This window comes from Odocoileus virginianus, unplaced genomic scaffold (assembly GCF_023699985.2).
Source record: "Odocoileus virginianus isolate 20LAN1187 ecotype Illinois unplaced genomic scaffold, Ovbor_1.2 Unplaced_Scaffold_21, whole genome shotgun sequence".
NCBI classification, from domain to species: Eukaryota; Metazoa; Chordata; class Mammalia; order Artiodactyla; family Cervidae; genus Odocoileus; species Odocoileus virginianus.
The window spans coordinates 253,254-275,592 of NW_027224283.1; the positions used below are offsets into that span (position 1 = coordinate 253,254).

The following is a 22,339-nucleotide window of genomic DNA, read 5'->3' on the forward strand; positions in this document are numbered from 1 at the left end:
TGGAATATTACTCAGGCATTAAAAATAATACATTTGAATCAGTTCTAATGAGGTGGATGAAACTGGAGTCCATTATACAGAGTGAAGTAAGCCAGAAAGATAAAGACCAATACAGTATACTAACACATATATATGGAATTTAAAAAGATGGTAATGATAACCCTATATGCAAAACAGAAAAAGAGACACAGATGTACAGAACAGACTTTGGGACTCTGTGGGAGAAGGTGAGGGTGGGATGTTCTGAGAGAATAGCATTGAAACAAGTATACTATCAAGGGTGAAACAGATCACCAGCTCAGGTTGGATGCATGAGACAAGTGCTCAGGGCTGGTGCACTGGGAAGACCCAGAGGGATCGGGTGGAGAGGGAGATGGGAGGGGGGATCGGGATGGGGAACACATGTAAATCCATGGTTGATTCATGTCAATGTATGGCAAAAAACACTACAATATTGTAAAGTAATTAGCCTCCAACTAATAAAAATAAATGGAAAAAAATAAAATAAGCACTTAAAAAAAAGATTTCTGAGATAATTGAAGAAGTTAATCCATGTAACAGACTTAGCCCCCTCTTAAAAAGAAGTAGAGATCACTTAACAGCACAGTTATTCATAATTTTCTCCTTGGCCTTGCTATTAATGTTCATGGTGTTAGTATTGCCATTGATTTTTTTTATCTTTTGAGATCTCTGAGAACACAAATATTTACCCCAAATAAAGTTTCTCACAACATGTGTTTTTTTTTCTTCTTTGAGTATAATATTTGTATTTCATTCTTATAATATCAAGTGATGAAGAAGAAGAAAGAAAATGGACAGAAAATAAGATTATATTTTATTATATTTGGGCATAGGTTGTTGATGAATGACAATCATAATTTGAGAGATGGCTTAATTTCTAATGAGCTTAGAAGTACTGTACAGGGCGACTCACACTCCTACAAAAGAAAGAGCCCCTAATTGTGCTGATTTTAGAAAAACTATTCACAAAGTATTTTCAGAATATGGGGCTCTTCAATGACCCTCAAATTGTGTCACTAGTGTGGTAGTAAGTTTCAGTGATAACCAAATGGTAATTTTTCTAGCCATCTTCAAAGGTCTCACTTCATTACTTTCATCTTCTCTCTCAGGTTCTTAGGCTATAGCTGACTCTCACTGCATTTTTTTTTTGGTCTTCTTTTTCCCAAATATATTGAAATATAATTGACAGATAATATTGTGTAACTTTAAGATGTAAATGTGATAATTTGATACTCTCCTTGGCCCTTCTTCTCTCAAATATGTGTCTACAACTTGCTCACAAAGTTGTCAAAAATTGATGCTCATTAACACTTCTGAACTTGAGTCCACAGGGCACCTTTAGCTTCTTAGGGAAATTGATCCCCATGTGCATTACCTAAAAGGAACAGATAAAACCTGGGTCACTGTTGATAACACAGGATCTGCAAAGAAGTCTATATCTTGGCTTCTAAGGAGAGCAACATAATTTATCACAGATCAGAAAATTTAGTATTTTCAGCCTGATCAGTCCTCCTTTTTAATCTTATCACTGCTACTTTTTACAAATTTTTGGTATGCTATTTTGTCCTTGTTAGTAGAACTCTATGTCTCAAGAACTGAGGTTTAATCTAATTTGAATTATTTGAAGTAATAGAGAAAATAATTCACTTACTATTTAGTTAAGTCTTATAAGGTTGAGTACTTCCATGAAAGAGCATGGTGGGATAAGGCAAGACAATACAAACAAATTATGCTAATTTTTTGCTATTTGTAGACTCATATGTGAGTCTCAGTTTTGATTCATCTTTTAGTATCAACCAGGTAAACAGACCACCAAAATGATAATACTGTGAACAATATAAGCCCTTTATGTTTCTAGTTTCCAAAATCACTTATATAATCATTAGTGGACATAGACCATGAAATTTTACCATTGTGAAATTCTGAAAGAAAATGTAAAGCTACTGTTAAAAATTTCAGGTGAGTACAACCAGGGAAATAAGACCCAGATCTGAGAAAACCAGATTCAGGTTTCACCTTACCTGGTCTCTGTATTCATGTATGGCCGTCATGGGGTATCAGTGACGTCTGAAAGTATATGACTTTTATAACTAACCATACAGTTTGATTAAAGGATCCTTTAAAATGTCTTTTGCTGCAAGAATATTTTTAATCAGATAAGGCTACAGGTGCAAAAATATGTAACTATCAAATTTGCCTTCCTTCGTGACTACCAATCGAGAAGGAAATGGCACCCCACTCCAGTACTCTTGCCTGGAAAATTCCATGGACGGAGAAGCCTGGTAGGCTGCAGACCATGGGATCGCTAAGAGTTGGACATGACTGAACAACTTCAGTTTCACTTTTCACTTTCATGTATTGGAGAAAGAAATGGCAACCCACTCCAGTGTTCTTGCCTGGAGAATCCCAGGGATGGGGAGCCTGGCGGGCTGCCTTCTATGGGGTCACACAGAGTCGGACACGACTGCAGCGACTTAGCAACAGCAGTGACTACCAATATATCTACAAAGAACAACTATAACCAATAATACTGGCATCAATTTCTTCATTTCTGTGCTCTAAGAACAGTGGAAACACATAGTTTTGAGATTTATAACCAGCCTCTATTCCTAGATACCATTCGGCAGTCTTCAAAACTTTAAGCAAAATCCATTCTGGGAGCTATGTCCTGTGACTGCCACAATATCTCTCTCCCCAGTTGTATGACAAATCAGTGCCCAGAAGAGTCTGGCAATAAAGTGTAAGTGAAAAGTGAAAGTGTTAGTCGCTCAACCATGTCCAACTTTTTGCAAAGGCCATGGACTGTAGCCTCCCAGTTTCCTCTGTCCATGGAATTCTCCAGGCAAGAATATTAGAATGGGTTGCCATTTCCTTCTCCAGGGGATCTTTCTGACCCAGGGATCAAACCCAGGTCCCTTGCATTGCAGGCAAGTTCTTTACCATTTGAGCCACCAGGGAAGCCCATACAGCATAAGGCTTAATGCATATCAGTACAATTTAGTGATGGCAGAAGCCTGGACATAGGAAAAGACTTATGGTAAAAAATGATAGCATTCCGAAACAGCCTCATAATCTTAAAGGCAAGTAGACATTCATCCAAAAAAATTTCAGGAAGGTAGCAAAAACAAACAGCTTTGGATTTGGGGTTTATAGCATTGCCTGTACTGGGAGAATTTCCACAGTTTATTTTAAAGAGGAAACCAGGCAACTAGACTGTGAAGGAGATGAGGATCAGCTACATATATGATGAAGTATCAGGAAGTGTATGAAGGGGAACACAAAAAGAAGAGAAAAGAGGAACAAAGAAAAAAATTATGCCAAGAACATAGAAGTAAAAGAGACATAGAGAACTAAAATCAGGTAAAATTATTTAAATGTAGGAAATTTATGAATATTTTATAAGAAAGAACAGGTACAGTCAGAGTCATTCTTGTGTGACATGTCTGTGTTAAGAACCCAGGAATAGGAGACATGACAAAAGCTTTATTAATTGAAACGATGCTTTATGTTTTGGTGTTTTTACTCCATTATATGAATTCTCTATGCACATCATTCTGGTGTGTATTTTAGATCATTCTTTGTGTTTAAGCAATTTTATTCATGTTTTAATGTAAAAATATTGATCCATTAAAATATTCACTTGCCAAAAAATAGCTTTATGAATCAAGCCACTTACATAGGAACTCTGGGTCTTCCAATGTGCCAACCCTAGTCTACTGGGATGCCACTTTGGGCCAATTTGGATGAAGAGTTGATAATATGACCTGATCTGTTGGTTGCAATTAACTTCATTTTTCCTAGCCTGAGAAACTCTAGTTTTCATTACTGACCTTCCCTTTTCCCTTTAGATCTACTGAAGGTCAACAATGAAAACCAAACCACATTTACTGAGTTTATTCTGTTGAGCCACACAAATCCACCTGAACGCAGGTGGTGATATTCCTCTTTCTGTTCCTCTCCTACTTGCTAAGCATCTTAGGAAATCTGACAATCATCGTACTCACTCTGGTAGACCCTCACCTTAAGACTCCCATGTATTTCTTCCTCCAGAATTTCTCCTTCTTAGAAGTTTCCTTCATGTCTATTTTTATTCCTAAGCTTCTGACCAGCTTGAAACAGGAAATAAAGTCATCAGCTTTGCTAGCTGCTTGGCTCTATTTTTTTGCTATACTCCTTGGGGCAACAGAGTTTTACCTCCTGACTTATACGTCCTATGACCACTATGTGGCCATCTACAAACCCCTGCATTACCTGACCATCATGAGCAGCAGAGTCTGCATACAACTTGTGTTCTGCTCCTGGTTAGGGGGAGCCCTGGCTATCTTGCCACCAATTATCCCGATAAGCCAGATGGATTTCTGTGCCTCCAATATTCTGAATCAGTATTATGTGACTATAGACCCCTCCTAGAGGTTGCTTGCTCAGACGCAAGCCTTTTAGAATTAATAGTCATCTTCTTAGCTGTTTTGACTCTGGTGGTTACTCTTTTGCTGGTGACACTTTGTTATACATAGGTTATCAGGGCCATTTTGAGGATAGCTTCTGCCCAGCAAAGGAAAAAGGCTTTCGCCACTTGTTCCTCCCACATGATTGTCATCTCACTCTCTTATGGCAGCTGCATCTTTTTATACATGAATCCATCACCAAAAAAAGGAGGGAATTTCGACAAGGAAATATCTCTGCTCATGACTTCAGTTAGCCCTTTATTGAACAATTTTATTTATACCCTAAGGAATCAGCAGGTGAAGTAAGCTTTTCAGAACACAGTAAAAAAAAATACAAAATTTTAATAATCAGAATTTATTATTTTGATTAACAAAATTAGCAAATAATTGAGTTAATACATATCTAATAAGCATTGACTAAGTTTCAAGGGATATTCTGGGCATTGAGAATAGAAATACAAGAAACATGGCTCCCAAATTTCTAAGAACCTTCAGGCCAGTAACATAGAGATATATAAAAGCACATAAATTATAATGAAATGTATTAAATGCTATTACAAAGAAATAAATGAGATGCCATAAAACATGATTTGCTCTTAATATCATGATTTCTCACTTTAGAGACATTTGATTTCTCACTTTTGAGACATTTGAAAGGCAAAAATGGGGTATAATGGGAACAGTAGGAGGATATTAATTTAGAGTGAATGGTAGGAGCCCAGTGGTAAAGATATTTATTGCACATTTAAGAGTTAATTAAGTATTACTGAGCCAAGAGAAATGATAAGAAAGTGATATATCAATTTTGCTTTCTGAGGAATATAATAAAGTAATGAAAAAATTAACTTTATTAATGTTTTAATGTAATGTATGTAATGTGATGTATGCAATGTAATGTACTAATGTAATGTATTAAAGTAATAAAAATTACATACAAGATGAGTGACAAGCAGTTAACCAAGAATAGCATTCAAGTAAACAATAGTAAAGGTTTCATTATGGTCCATAAGATAGAAAGGACACAATTACAATCTCAATTCAAGCAATGTAAGTGGACAGAGATGAGAAAGTTCTCCAGCTTGGAAGACTGCATGGTTGATAAAGCCATAAATCAAATGAAGGATTCAACAGAAAAAACATTTGTCAGCTTAATACTCACAAGGTACAGTTAATCAAGTTTGTTTTGAAACAAAGATGAAAAAACAAATGTATGAGGAGCATTTGTTTCTCGGTGTGCCAGTTGACTCAACATTAGGACGCGTGAGATGTAAGATTAACTTAAAGGTAGATTTGAGCACGCTATCTAAGCAACAAGGGAGGTTTGGACATACATGTCTAGCTTTTATCTCAGAGTGACTGAAGAGCAAAGACTTAGGAAACAGAAAAATAGTTCCTAATCAAGGATATTCTGAAATAAAGTCTGTCAATAGTAGCCATCAGAGGGATGAAAGAGGAGGAGGAGGAAGGAGACAGTGGAAAGAGAAGAAGGGAAGGAGAAAGGAAAGAGGGGAGAAAGGAAATAGAGATATTACAGAAAAGGAAGTAAAACATCCCCCTGGAAGTCAGAAATTATAGGCTGAAAAATTATCAGAACTGGAAGCAAAGCAGTTGAATTGACAATGTTAAAAAGGTTCACTATACTTTCAAAGTTTTATAAGTGAAGTTCAAAATTATTTCAATCTAGTAATGCCAGACAACGAGGGGTCATATGGAGAAGGAAAAGACTGTCATACCTAATTTAAAAAGAAATTAAAGTTTTTAGACACTCAAGGTAGAGACTGAAGGAAATAATGAAAACAAGGAAAATCTTGAATCTGCTTGCCTGGCAAGAAGCATTTCATTGTGCCTCTTTTCATAATAATAATCCACCATCTGTGCTGTTTTATATTTTCCTTAGAATTAGTGTCATTTCTTTTGAAAAGCTTCCTCAATTGTGTTTTTTAAATTTATTTTTAATTGGAGGATAATTGATTTCTGCCATACAACAACATTAACCAGCCATAAGTATACATATGTCCTCTTCCTCTTGAATCTTCATCCCACCCAACACATCCCACCCTTCTAGGTTGTCACCTAACACTGGGTACAGATCCCTATGTTATACATCAATTGTATTTTAAATGCACAGGTGGGAGACTTTGAACATTTTAAAGAAATTAGCTCCATCACTCAGTCGTGTCCAACTTTTTTGCAACCCCATGGACTGTAGCCCGCCAGGCTCCTCTGTCCATGGAATTTTCCAGGCAAGAATACTGGGGTGGGTTGCCATTTCCTTCTTCAATAAATACAAGTGGTATCATACAATTACATTATTATTTTCTTGAACAGCTTTTTTTATTGTCTAGCAACACATAGTTACATTTTTATTTGACACTATTTGCTGTATCTTATTTTCAAGTGCTTGTCTGTTAAACATTCTATTGAATTCTCTTTCATCCTAAAAACCTCACTTCTAAGGTTTCCATCCTCCTACTCCATCTGTACAAGTGGTCTTCTCTGTATGTTCAACAGTTGTCTTATATTCACTGTTGGTTAATGGATTAAAATGTGAAATGAGATGTAATTTTTAAGAGTAAAATGGGTTATAACCACTCAACAAGAATTACAACAATAAGAAAACTTTACAAAAAGATAATAAATAAAAAACCAAGACTCAAAATACTTGTGTGTATCATAAAATTAAACAATAAGTTGTCTCAACATGTAGGAACAATTTCTGAGAGCCACAGATAAGGGTTATTATTGGATAAAGATTATCTCAGATGCTACAAATATAAATACAGATGCTACAAATACAAATACAGCAGGTATTGTTGTCCAGATAAATGCCTTAAGAGGAAGTGAGTTGTACCCACCAACAATTGAGCCTTTACCTAGCATATATCATCAACTGGGAGAGTAGGTAATGTGAAATTTTGGAAATCTTTTATAATTGTTCCCATAAACTTATAAAGATTGGGTTGTGGAAAGCTAGTGAATATCCGGTCCCCTCAAAGTAAGCAGACTCCAAGAGTATACATATATAATGTGTACATATCATTCCTGGAATGTTCTATGATTGCTACAAGAGTCCTCCAGTCATTTTGATCCACAGGAGAAAAAGTTTGCTTTGTGTAGTTGAACAATTTTTATAAGACAAGCTTGAGGATTGGAGATGAAAATATAATTGGTTCATATAAATTGTCCCATATTTGCCCCTTCTTCATTGATTAATCCTGTGTTTTGAATTTGTTGAGCTATTTCCTCAATGGTATTATGTTTACCTAGGAGGACAAGAATGTTGCAAGGATGGTGCATAATGTGATTTCCTATTATATCTTCTTAGAACACTTTCCCACTAGAGTTGTTATAGAGGGCTGCCACTGCTGGAAGCTGTGGTTCCCTAAAGGCCAGGACCCTTTCCCCCAGGATCACAGCAGAGAGTGCACTAGTCTGAGGGATCTGGATTTCAGACCTGCTGCAGGATAATGAAGACAGGAGCAGCACACTCCCAGAAGGTAGCAAATGAGTAAGAGTCCCCAGTACATGATCACCAGCATGTGAGTATTAGAACAAGGAACATTTTCTTCTCATCTGGTTTTAGAGAACTGAGAACTGGGTAGTGAACAGCAGTACACAGATTTTGAGAGCTGGCAGCAGCATCAAGTCGGCCCAAGACTCAGTGGACCACAGGATGGCAACCATGCAGAAGCAGGGGCAGAATCTGAAGTCTCAAGAACTGTGGTCACCATCAGTTTAGCCTCTGGTGACCTAAATGGCTTCAACATTTAGGCTAACAACATGGGGAAACATGCTCAACTTGTGCTGAATATCGGAGAGACCAAACATATCATCAGTAGAACCAAGAAATGTGTTGGGCAACATTGTTCTGGGTCAGGCTCCCTTGAGATCATTCATTAATTCATGCATTTTCTAGCATAGTCTCTTGACAAACTACCAACAAGAGCTTTAGTTCATTTTAGTAAAAGTATAAGAAGAGCCTCACTGAGGTCTTGTATTGTGGCTTCAATGGTAGCATGTCTGGAAGGAGAGGGGAATACTATTTCCAAGTGTCTGCCATGATCTAAGAATAGTAACTAACAGCAGAGGGAGTCAGTGACCTCATAAATCTATTTGCCACTGGCTAAGGGCCATCCCCCAAGGAGATAATCTTCTTCCATTGTATAGGCAGGGGCATGTTTTCCTTCATAAGATGCATGGGTTAGTCACTATGTTATCTTATGTTCCCACTGGAAAAGGGAAGTCCATTTAATTCTTCTCAGGCCTTGGAGGCAGAGGCCATACTACAGACTGGCATTTCATGGGCCCACCAGGGAGAGATTAGTGGCATCAGATCTGAGACTGTACCAGTGCATGTTTCAAAACTCCAAGCTAATTTATCAGTCTGTGCATTGTAATGAGGCTCTGAAAATTGAATTTTAGTATGTGACCTTGATTTGCATTTTGGGTATCTGTGATGCAAGAAATACCTGGAGTTCTTTACCCCAAAGTAGAGTGTGAAACAACTTAGGTAAGGGATTGTTGTTGCTGCCGTTAGCCAGACCACGTGACCATATGGTCGGCAACAGACCAAGAGTCTATAAAAATGTGAAGGGGTCAATTATTGGCCATCGCGTCCTCCAATATTAAAATGACTATTCTGTGGTCCACTGGGATGACCCAGAGGGGATGGGATGGGGAGGGAGGTGGAAGGGGGGTTCAGGATGGGGAACACATGTCCACCCATGGCTGATTCATGTCAATGTATGGCAAAAACCACTACTATATTGTAAAGTAATTAGCCCCCAATTAAAATAAATAAATAAATAAAATGACTGTGCTGACCCCTGGGCCCAACCTTTGATTAGGGATGTCCGAGTGCAGAAGATTTTCAGTGGGCTTCACCCTGTGTGATGTTGGTGCTGAATCTATAAAGTATACAAATTCCATTTCCTGGTCACTCAGTTGATTCTAAGAGGCTCCCCAAGTGACCAATGGTTATTGGTGAGGGGTGACCTCTTCAGATACCACTGCATCTAGCAAAGGATTGAGGACACGGAAATCATTTCCTCTTGTGGGTGGGATATGCCAGAAGGCGCAGGTTTGGCTCTCTAAGTAGCATTTTCATTTGAATAATGAGGCCTCTGCGGCCATGCCAAGTTTGTGGGGTGCTGCCTCATAGACCCAAGGCATAATGAACAACTGGTGTAGAGTCAAAGGTTCAGGATTTGTAAAAACACTTATTCCAGAAAGATCCATGAAACAGCCAGCAGTTGCCAACCTCAAGTTGTGAAATGTGCAGCCAGAGAAGGCAGTTTTTTGCAGCAGAAACCCATGAACAATGGTTGATTCAGGGACTCCAAAAGGAGTTCCAAAGGAGTTCTTGTTCTAAAAGGAACAAGATAAGGTAGCCAAAGCCTCTACAGTGAGTAAGTTTGTGGGGTTGGAATGGTTGAGTGACACTGCTTTTTGGTTTGGGATGACAAGTCATTCAATGAAAGCCAATTTACATTCAGCCACTATGAAAAACAGTATAGAGTTTTCTCAAAAAATTAAAAATAAAACAATCATATGATCCATCAAATCCACTTCTGGGTATTTATTTGAAGAAAATGAAAACACTAACTTGAAAAGATATATCCCCCCACATTCACTGAAGCCTTATTTACAATAGCCAAGATATGGAAACAACCTAAGTATCCTCTAACAGATGAATGAATTAAGAATTTATCATATATAAGAAAATCTTGTCATTTGCAACAACATAGATAGACCTTAAGGGCATTATGCTAAGTGGAATAGATCAGACAGAGAAAGACAAATAATGCTTGATCTCACTTACATGTGTTTGCTGAAGCACTGTTTACAATAGCCAAGATATGGAAGCACACTAAATGTCCATTGACAGAAGAATTAATAAAGAAGATGTGGTGTAGATAGATAGATAGAAACAATGGAATATTACTCAGCCATTAAAAAGAATGAAATAATGCCATTTGCAGCAACATGGATGGATCTAGAGATTATCATACTAACTGAAGTAATACAGGCAGAGAAAGACAAATATCATATAATACTCCTTGCATATGGAATCTAAAAATAAAATACAAATGAACATACTTTAAAAAACAGAAATAGAGTCACAGATATAGAAAACAAACTTACGGTTACCAGGTGAGGTAAGGGGGAGTGGGATAAATTGGGAGATTGGGAATAATATATACACACTACTACTATATATAATATAGATAACTAGGGCTTACTATATAGCACAGGGATCTCTGCTTAATGTCATGTTTCAGCCTGGATGGAAGGGGAGTTTGAGGGACAATGGATACATGTGCACATATGTGTATATATACACATGCCTATATGTACATGAATATACACATATGTGTATATGTGTGTATATGTATATATATGTGTGTATATATGTGTAGCTAAGTCCCTTTGCCTTTGTCCACCTGAAACTATCACATTGTTAATTGGATATTCTAACACAAAACAAAGCATTTAATAAAAAGTAAAATAGATAACTAGTAAGGACTTACTGTATAGCCCAGGGAACTCTACTCAATACCCTGAAACGACCTATATGGGAAAAGAATCTAAATAAGAGCAGAGGTGTGTTTATGTGTAACTGAGTCAATTTTCTCTACACCTGAAACTACCAGCACTGTAAATCAACTATTCTGTAATAAACAACTTTATAAATCAATCAATAAAATAAAACTAAACTCATAGGTATAGAGAACAGACTGGTGGTTGCCAAAGGTGGGGGATGGAGCTGGGAGAAATGGGTAAAGAGAGTCAAAATATATGAACTTCCAGTTAAAAAGTAAATTAGTTATGGAGATGTACTATATAGTATGGTAACTATAGTTACTAGTACTGTATTGTATATTTGAAAGTTTCTAGGAGAGTCGATCTTAAAAAGCTTTTATCACAAGAAAGAATATATAACTATGTACAATGACATATATTAATTAGACTTATTATGTTGATCATTTTGTAATACATATAAATATTTACTCATTATCTTCTATTAATGCAATGTTGTATTCAATTATGCTAATTCTAAAATTAATTAATTAACTTTGTAAAGAAAAACAAAGTGAGTCCATTTGCAAAAAGCAGCATAATGGACTGAAATCAAATTCTGTGACCCCATGGACTGCAGCACATCCAGCTTCCCTGTCCTTCACCAACTCCCAGAGCTTGCTCAAACTTATGTTCATTGAGTCCATGATGTCATCCAATCATTTCATCCTCTGTGGTCCCCTTCTCCTCCTGCCTTCAATCTTTCCCAGCATCAGGGTCTTTTCCAACAAGTCAGTTCTTCGCATCAGGTGGCCAAAGTATTGGAGCCTCAGCTTCAGCATCAGTCCTTCCAATGAATATTCAGGATTGATTTCCTTTAGGATTGAATGATTTGATCTCCTTGTGGTCCAAGGACCTCCCAAGAGTCTTCTCCAACACCACAGTTCAAAACATCAATTCTTTGGCACTTCAGCCCTTTCTCTCCCCCCCCCCCCCACCTTTTCTCATCCTTCTCTTTCCCGCCCCCTCCCCCCACTCTCTTCCTCCCTCCCTCTCATTATGGCTGTATCCCACCTTTTCACACTAGGGACCGGCCTCTTATTGCTTCCCACGTGGTCGTTGCAACGTCCTCCCAAGTCTTCTCCGTGACTATTTCTCCCTCGTGTAACTTCTCCTACCTGGTTCAGCCTTTAAGACGTCCTGTCCAGGACCACACTCCTGAGAGGAGCCATTCGTGTAATGTGACCTCCCTGCTGAGATGTGTCTCTGTCCTTCCTTTATTATATCGCTCGGCTCCATCACATCGGTCCGTTCTGCTCTCGTGGTGCCATCACTCACGTCTTACGCCCCCGCTTTTTCTCTTCCTGGCTTGGACTGCATGCCCATGTGCCCGTGTGCACACACAGACACGCAGCATGATGAACTGTGCTTCCCAGCCTTCTACAGACCTTCTTCCCAGTCTGAGAGTCTGGGTAAGGAAATGGAGGAATGTTTAAGACATGAGGAACTTATAAAAACAAAATTTTTAAAAATTTTATTTATTTGGCTGTACTGGGTCTTAGCTGTGGCACACAGGATCTTTAGTTGTGGCAGGCAGAATCAAGATCCCTGACCCAGCTCCCTGTGTTGGGATCCTGGAGTCTTAGCCACTAGAGCACCAGGGACACCAACCCTTTGAAACCCACTGATGAAAGGAGACACACAATGGAAAGACTATATTGACTTTGGTTATAATTCTATTTACTATGCCAAATGACTCAACTTGGGGTAAAAACGTGGTCACTAGATCATGTGCTTTAGAGGGAATTTAAAGTACAGTATTCTTTTTTAACTTGGGAAAGTTTATGCGATTTCTAGGCAATTATTTCCTGTAGGAATAAAAATATGTGTTCCTCTTTCATCCTGTTCCTCTTGCTGCAGTTTCTCCTCATTAGTGGTTTTTTCCCTCTTGAGCTGTGGTAATGCCCTCCAAGTACTGAATCTATTACAGCCAAAGCTGGTCTTTGCAGACCTGACAGAAATACAGACAGGAGAACTGAAATGTCTGCCTCAATTCAGGCTAATATTTATTGAGCACCTGCTACGTCCCCAGCTTATGCAAACGGCTGTCATGCACTCTATTCTTATTAAGTGTACAGGAGTTTGCAAGGAATGGTGTAGACTCCATAGAAGGGAAAGAAGAGAAAAGAGACCCCACTGCTTAAGGCCATTTTTTCAGACACCTTTGGTGACATTTCTTTGTTTGCCAACACTCTCCTGTTTAATCTCCCCCATCTGTTAAGTGGTGAAGAATCATCTCTTTTCCATATCAGCCCTCTAGCCCAAACAGCACCTTTTCCCACTCCGTTTAGTATGCCAGGGACAGCTTAAGGAAATATAGCCAGACAAGGTGTTAACTATTTCTTGGCTGAGCCAGGCAGAAGCAGGAGCTCCTTCTTGGCCTTATCCACTGTGACATAGCCCTTTATGCCTGTCCCATAAAATCTAAATCTTCTTCCATAAGTGACTGCATACAGTTAGCAAACTCAAATACTGTATAAGCACCCAGGAAAGAGATTCTAATTATGACAGCTTGGCCCTTGTGCTATCAAGTTCCAATCACCAGTGGTCAAGGAGCTACCAAGAAAGATTCTCTTAGGGGAACGTGGGCTGGGAAGAAAGGATCCCACATATTGAATACAAAATAATCTTTCTGTGTCACTTCTGAATGACCACATTTATCTCTTCTCTCACACGTTTACACCATCTTGGCTTCTTTTTTTATCTTCTCGTCCTTTGCTTCTTTGAAGAATCCACCTCCGGTATCTCTCCTGTCTTGGTTTACACACCTTTGTCCTTCTGCCACTTCCATTAGCTTGTTTTGTTTTTCCTACTGGGGGTCTAAGGGTTGGAAAACTCTTAGTCAGCTACACATTATCAGTCTCAAACCCATATTTACAGCTTTCATTTTTTAAGTCACTCTGCCTACAGCTAAAGAGTAAGCACACATTCGCTATGGAGAACTAAAGACAAACTTCATTATCTCATAGATTTACCTTAGGCCAATCCTGAAAATAGAAACCATTCTTCTCACCAAACTCAAGAGAAAACTCCAGTACCATTTGCTCTCTTGACCAGAGTCAAGTGTAACAACACCATGGACCTCCCTTTCAACAATTCTGTGATCCTTGAAGATCAGCCCACTATTGAGTTTTCCATGTAAATGATCTGTGGATTCCAAGTATATGAATAGAAGCCAACTAGAGATGCAGAATCAAAAAGGAAATGGGGTTAGGGGAGACTTCCCTTGTGGTTCAGTGGTTAAGACTTTGCCTTCCAACATAGGGAAAGTAGATTTCATCCCCGGTGGAGAACTAAGGTCCTGCATGCCTCACTGCCAAAAAGCCAAAACATAAGACAGATGCAATAGTATATCAAGTTCAATACAGACTTTTAAAATTGTCCACATGAAAAAAAAAAGTTTAAAGAAAGAAAGTGGGGAGGGAATATCAGGGAAGCTAGTTCAAGTCCATGGAGGAGAAGATAGATGCATATCCTGCCTTTCATCAGAAAGCAAGAATCAGAGAACAAGGGTCCAACATAGCAAAGAAAGAATTTGTTCTGAAATAAATGCTAAAACCCCCCGCCCCCATGGTGAAACAGTGATGCCACTGACAGTAGGAAGCCAATACCACTTCTGCATTCCTCATTCTCCTGAAGAGGCACATGGCATGCTGCAGAATTAGGCAAACCAGCTCTCAGATGCCAATAATTCAGAGTACTTGTTATGTGATGTTGGGAAAACTACACAACTTTTATGTTCTTCATTCCCTCATCTGCAAAGTGGGCAAAATAACAACAGTAATAATAATGATAACTAGTCTACCATTTACTGTATACCAAGCACTCTTCTGAGCAGTCCACATCTATCAACACATTTAGTTCTTATGATAGATTTATGTTGCAATTACTATTCTTACTCCCATTTAACAGATGAGGCAACTGAGGCACAGAAAGGCTAGAGAAATTTCTGAAGGTCACACGTCTACTAACTAGGTGGGCCAAGAGCCTAAAAATAACAAATGCATCAAATGTAGTGAGCATAAAATTATGAAAGAATGGAAATTAATAAAACTCTGCTCAGCTCAGGTAAAATCCTTGATAAACTAGTGTTGCATTTTTATTATTATGATCATTATTATTGCTTTAGTTCCCGCAATACTTTTTTCCTGTAACTAATGCCCTTGTAACAGCGTCCTCATGGGTCTCTTTGAAATATCTTCCTAATTACCTGTCAAAAGATAATTCCAAGCATTAGTTATTAAGGCTAATTGAAGTTTTCTTGACCTGGGCCCCCAGAGAAAAATTTATTCCCCAATGTCTCTGCTGAGTAAACACAATAAAATATGTATCACTCAAACTGGTTAAAAATTGTATAGAAGTCCAGATCAAATGGAGGGAAAAAAAGAGACTGTGAGAAGCAAAACATTCCTCTATTCTTCAAATAGTTTAAATAAGGTATCAACTTCAGAGATTGTAGATGCAATCCTAAATGGGATCAACTTATAGAAAAGGTAGTAACAAGTGATTGATTAAAGGCAAAGGGAGCTAGAAACTGTTTCTTTTCAAACTCCTGCCCGAGACCTGTATGCTTTGTGAGCAATCAGGGCATGGCGTAGTACTAGAAAAGTGGGATATATGCTACATTTTATCCTACTTTCTTATCCACATCTGACTTCTCAGTTTTGATTCTTTGTAACAGCATCCAGAGGTAAAATCCCTCAGCATCTTTTCTGAGTGTCAAAAAGTGACTATGCCCTCAGTTCATCATAAAGTTTTATCACTTTATGGTGACAGATTATGAAATCCAATTGAATGTGATTTCTACCACTGTTTTTTACCATTAAAAATCTTATTCAGGTTCATTTTTTAATTTTTAGATTATTAATATGGGGATAAAGGAAAAAAGAAAGACTTTCATTTTGTGATCAGTGGCACTCCAGAAGTAACTATCATTGACCATTTAAAATTCTTCCAGACATTTGGAAATATATGTATAAATTCCCAGTTTCTTACACAGATAAAATTCACAATATATATACTTGTGATTGTGTTTACTTCACTAGCAATATATTGTAGACATACAAAAGTCAATACAGATAATTTTCCCATTGTATTCCAAATACAAAATGTCACAATTTAGTTACTTATTCACCTATTGGTGGAATTTTTACCTTTTACAATTCTTTTATATTACAATAATGTAATGAACTTCTCCAAACAATTATATATTCAGACTTGTGATTATATTTCTGTGAAATACAAATGTAAATTTCTTAATTATAATGTAGAAAAATTCTCCAAGGAGCAAAAAGTGAACAGAAGCTTGAGCTCCCCATTCAGAGGGTGACATTGCCTTGACATTAGAGTCCAGTGATCACAGTGGGCCAAGGGCAACAGGGACATCCACTATGAACTTGCTGTAGATAAGCACCCTTGAAGATCCTTAGTTCCTCTGATACCAGAAGATTATAACAAAGAAAAATGCCTAAAATAATTATTGACCCTAGCAGGTTTTTATCTGGGAGGAATCCATATTATTCTGTAAGGGATCAGGCTGACTCTTTCCTACTTTTCTATAGCAGTAACATCTATGTCCTGAAAACTAAAAGAACATAAGAAAGGCTCCTGGTCCAGTAAACATTACTCCCTGAATATTTAAGCAGTTAAAGAAACCTTTCCTAGAATTATTGGCTACCTATAATCTCTTCTGTCAGTTTAAACCAGGAGAAAAAGTCTCATACAAAAAAGAATTCAGTATTTCAAAGCTTTCTCCAAACCTGCCACCAGGCACAAAAGCCAGAATATAAAAAGAGCTATTCACTCCTGCAGAACAAATGGATCTGGAGGTGTCAAATATGTTGAAGAAGACAGCAATGAAGCAAATCATCAAAGCATCAACATGAACGAAAGATGAAACATCCCTACAAGATCTTGGAGAAGGGTTTCATAGACAGAGAGGGGGAAAAGCAAAGAGTGGATAAAAGGGTAAATCTTTATATGCAAAAGATGCATTTTGGAGTGCCAGATGACTATTTCATTGCTTCAAGAAAAAGGCTTCAAAAAGAAAGCTGCCTACATGGGAATCTGGTCAAACATATTTTGTGAAGGGCCAGTTGAGACCAACAGACATTCTGTTAACTTAGATAGAGGAATTTTCCATGAATAAATTTCAAGGGGAACCCACATCCTCCCCTCAATATTCCTGAGCTTTACTGCCCTTTTCATACCTCATTTCCCTTCTTCTCAGCGTCATAGGCAGAATCATTAGCAATGAAAAACCGAACTTTGACAGAATTCATTCTGTTGGGCCTAACAGACATCCCAGAGCTTCAAAGTATCATCTTCATACATCTCCTCCTCACCTACATAATCAGCATCTTAGGAATCCTGATGATCATCATCCTTACATTACTGGACTCCCACCTCCAGACCCATATGCATTTCTTCCTCTGGAACTTCTTCTTAGAAATTTTCTCTATATCCACTTTCACTCCTAGGCTACTATTCAGTATCTCAACTGGGAACAAGACCATCAGCTTTGCTGGCTGCTTCACTCAGTATTTCTTTGTGATATTATTTGTGGCCACAGAGTTTTACCTTCTGGCTGCCATGTCCTATGACTGCTGTGTGGGCATATGCAAACCCTTATATTACATGACCATCATGAACAACAGAATCTGCATCCAGCTAGTCTTCTGCTCTTCACTGGCTGGATTTCTCATCATCCTATCCCCAGTCATCATGACCAGTCAACTGGATTTCTGTGCCTCCAATACACTGAATCATTATTTTTGTGACTATGGGCCCCTCAAAGAAATTTCTTGCTCAGACACAAGACTCCTTGAGCTTGTTGACTTCATTTTAGTGGCTGTGATGTTGGTGGTCACCCTGGTGCTGGTGATTCTCTCCTACACAAACATCACCCGGACCATTCTAAGGATCCCTTCTGCTCAGCAAAGGAAGAAAGTCTTTTCCACATGTTCTTCCCACATGATTGTCATCACCATCTCTTATGGCAGCTGCATTTTCATGTACATAAAGCCTTCAGCAAAAGATGGAGTTGCCTTCAATAAGGGAGTCGCTGTGCTCAATACTTTAATTGCCCCTTTATTGAATCCATTCATTTACACTCTAAGGAATAAACAAGTAAAAGAAGTCTTCAATAATGTGGCCAGAAAAATAGCACAACTTTATTCATTTCAGTGGCCTCAAAATCATTGGAAATGTTGAAAGATTCATAAAGTTATGCCAATTGATAATTTGACCTTGTGATAATGCTTTTTGTTAAAACTGTTTCTCAGATAAACTGACTGAAAACACATATCAAAATTTAGTTCTACATCTGTCAGCAAGAGAAAGGTATTAAAAAAAGGCCAGTTCAAATATCTTATTTCCTATAAATATCTTTTAATAAAGAAGGAAAATAATATCTTTAGAGTACGTGCAAAACAGAAGTGTCTGATTAAAAATTTCTTTACTTGTCATAAATCTAGTGATCAGGTAAATGACTATACCTACCTTCCATGAAGGGCTCTTAGTCTTATCAATCACTATCAAAAAGTTGTAAATATATTTTGTCAGAAATTCCTAGATACTTCCCAGAAGAGATTATTCATGATGTCATACACAAACAAAAAATCTACTTCATAAAATGTTCTTGGGTTTCAAGCAGTTTTCTTCTCCCTCCAACAATTCCAAAAAAAAAAAAAAAAAAAAAAGCCTGCCTCTTTCTGGCATCTCCTACAGAAAATGATTCCTACTGTAAAGTACTGATGGAATCTCATGTCTGTTCATAAGGACATTTCTGATCACCGAGATCAAAATGAAAACCATTACCAAGGAATCATTTGGATTCCATTTAAAGGTAAATTTATGTGAAAAGATATCTTAGGTTATGTTGGTAATGATCTGAATCCATTGTAGCTGGAGTCTGGCAAAGTCCACCTGACTTTTACAGGATGCATTTCTAGATGAACCTGAGGAGGTTGGGCATGTTACAGATGCTTCTTAGGGAGGCCTTGGGATGCTAAGGTCTATTAACTCTCTACAAATTCCTGCATTTGGAGCCCCTTGGCTGCCTTTCTGACCTTGCCAATCATGTGGTCACTGCTTCTGAGAGTTAACTGTCCTCTACCTCTTCAAGCCACATCTTTCCCATGAATATTAACAAGCCTAGCTCCATTACTATCTGTCCCACCAGCAGCCCCAGTAAAGGAGAGCCGTCACTGCACTTTTTAGTGATGCTGTTGGCCCTCTCAGCAGTACATTTCCCATGACCTTGTGAATTATCTCTGCTGTGGGCCTTACAGTAGAACAAACCAACTAATAGGACTTAAGTTCATATGTCATGTATCTATTTCATTATTGCCACCTCCCTCAGGCTTTATACTCCTTCCTTCACCATCTTCCAGACAACTCAGGTATTTCCACATCACTGAGTATTAGACATCACTTTTTCAGGCACTGAGAGCTATCCCAGTGTTGAGGTGGGGTCCCTGGGAGAATGTTAAATCCCATATCCTGAAAATGTGTTCCCAAGTCAATAAATTCTTCCTCAGTCAAGCCAGTCTTAGATTCTGGGACCCTGATCAAATCCTAGTCCCAGGAACACTTCTCTGACTTCTGCCAGTACAAGCAAGCCAATTCTTTTCATTATTTAGTGTATAGGTTCTTTCCTCTTTTACCAAGTCCAGCATTTCCTCAGCTGGATTATTCTGGCTTTAATCCTACTTATCAGTCTGACATCTAGGAGAGGAGTTGGGGACGGCTCTTAAGGGGAACATCTGATATCTTGTAAATAGGAGGCCTCCTAAACATCTTCCGGCTAGCCCTTGGCAGGGAATCGTAGCCACCTCTGCAAATCCAAAGTGCTCATAGCAAGCTGAAAAGTTAAAATCCTCAGAAGCATCTGTCCAGATATGTCTTTTCCACATTTTCAGTATCTATGTTTCCTCGATCAGGGTCCTGAGCTTCATAAAGGACCTGCCAGAACTAAGCATTTGAACGTCTCTGAAACTCTCTGCTGCTAACAAGCAGATAAACAAACCACTCACCCATGTCTGTCCTCTCACTACAGGAGATGAGGCCTCTAACTAACCAACACAGAGGTGAGAACTCTAGCTGCCACACTTTGCCAGTAACTGCTCGCTAACAGCACTTAGATTCTTATTACCCTCTTCAGGACATCAATAAAACTTAGCAACAATCAACTCTACTGTCTTCGTAGGTTTTTTTTTTTTTCAACTGTATTTTTCTAATGCCTGCAACATCACATCTGCCACTGTCTTCCCCTCCACCAGGAGATTTTTCTATATTAACATCAGTGAAAATTTAACAACAAACCACCACACTATATGCAAGGTAATAGCAGCCCACAATTGAAAGATTTTGAAGATTTTGGTGTACTGAAATTATTGATAACACCAACTAAAACTAAACCCGGGCAATTTCTAACTGGACCTGATCTATCAATTATCAGCCTCACACACCAAAATATGCCCATTTTTGTGTGCAAATACTGTTTAGCTCAACCTCTACTATTTGTCTGTACTTAATAATAAGCATGAATTCAGAATAACAAGACACACAAAAAAGCAAGAAGAAACAACCCATTAATAACAACATAAAACTTTCACCCAGACCCAAAAGTGACACACATCTTGGAATTATCATACACAGACTATAAGATAATTATGATGCCAATGTTAAAATATCTATTTTTTTTTAAACAAACATGCAGGACTAGCTGATAAACTTTAACAGAAAGAGAGAAAGAGTTTTGAGAATATAATAGAATGCTAGAACTAGAAAATACAATAACAGCAATAAAGAATTTCTGTAATGAGCTTATTAGCCTAGTGGACAGAGTTTAGGGGAAGAAAAATCACTAAAACTAAAGAATGGTCAACAAGAATTATTCAAATTGAGTGCAAAGAGGAAACTGTGTGAGAAAAAAAAGATTATTTTAGAGCAATGAGACAATATCAAACATTCAAAAATATGTGCAATAAGAGTCCAGAATAACAGAACAGAATGAGGGAAATAAATATCTGAGGTCAAATGCTAAGTCATTCAGGCGTGTCTGACTCTGTGAGATCCCTATGGACTGTAGCCCACCAGGCTCCTCTGTCCATGGGGTTTTTCAGGCAAGAATAACCCACTTCAGTGAAATGAAGTGAAAGTTGCTTAGTCATATCCAACTCTTCGCAATCTCATGGACTATGCAATCCGTGGAATTCTCCAGGCCAGAATACTGGAGTGGGTAGCCGTTCCCTTCTCCAGGGGATCTTCCCAACCCAGGAATCAAACCCAGGTCTCCCACACTGCAGGCAGATTCTTTACCAGCTGAGCCATCAGGGAATACTGAAGTGGGTTGCCATTTCATCCTCCAAGTGACCTTCCTGACCCAGGGGTCAAATCCCAGTCTCCTGTGTCTCCTGTATTGGCAGACAGATTCTTTACCACTGAACCACCTGGGAATAATGTCAGATAACTTTCCAGTTGTAAAGAAGCAAACAACAAACCCAACAAAACTGGAGAACTCACAGCAAAATGTCAGGATACGTCAATCAGTTTCTCTCTCTCTCCCTCTCCCCCTCCCTCTCTCTCCCCCTCCCTCTCTCTCTCTCTCTCTCACACACACACACACACACACACACAGACACACCCACACACACTTAGATACATCAAAGTGAAACTGCTAAAACAAAAATGAGACTATGTTGAAGTCATTTGGAATTTTAAAAAAACTACTAAAAGATGAGAATCTGAGACTTTTCAAATGAAATTATGCCAGCCAGAAGACAGTGGGATGCTTGCCTTAAAATACAGGGATGGGAAAGTATTAACTCACAATTGTATGCCTAGTAAAAATATCTTTATAAAATTAAGACCAAACTATGAGAGTGCTTGCCTAAGATGGTACAGTAGGAAGACTGTGAGCTCACCTTCTCTCATGGACACACTAAAATTACAACTATTTACAGTGTAATTATTGATGAAAAAGATCAGAATCTAGTAGAAAATATCTTCTACAACTAAAGATATAAGGGTTGTGAGAAATAGAGATTCAGCTCTTAAAAGGCACACACAAAATTTCGCATGCTCAGGGAATCAAGGCAGAATCAGTGAATTGGAAGGAGCTTGAGTTAGGTTCACTTACTCACCTTGGAAAGTATCCCAGAGTCAGGAGGCAGCTGGAGCTTACCTTGGGAATAGAGACACTGTAAGCAGCCATATTTGGGAGCCTATTCTATGACATGAATGCTGATGCTGCCCAGCAGCATTTGGAAATCCTCCCTCTAGCTTATCAG

At 38.4% G+C, this 22,339-nt stretch overlaps 1 protein-coding gene and 1 pseudogene across 1 annotated transcript; both read left to right on the forward strand.

Moving 5' to 3' along the window:
* The first annotated feature begins 1,919 nt into the window (after positions 1-1,919).
* On the forward strand, positions 1,920-4,811 carry LOC110123590 (olfactory receptor 6C4-like; annotated as a pseudogene).
* A 12,486-nt stretch (positions 4,812-17,297) lies between these two features.
* Positions 17,298-18,257, forward strand: LOC139033610 (olfactory receptor 6C4-like). Its single transcript, XM_070463029.1, has one exon. The coding sequence runs from the start codon at positions 17,298-17,300 to the stop codon at positions 18,255-18,257; it is 960 nt and encodes a 319-aa protein (XP_070319130.1).
* Positions 18,258-22,339: the final 4,082 nt, after the last annotated feature.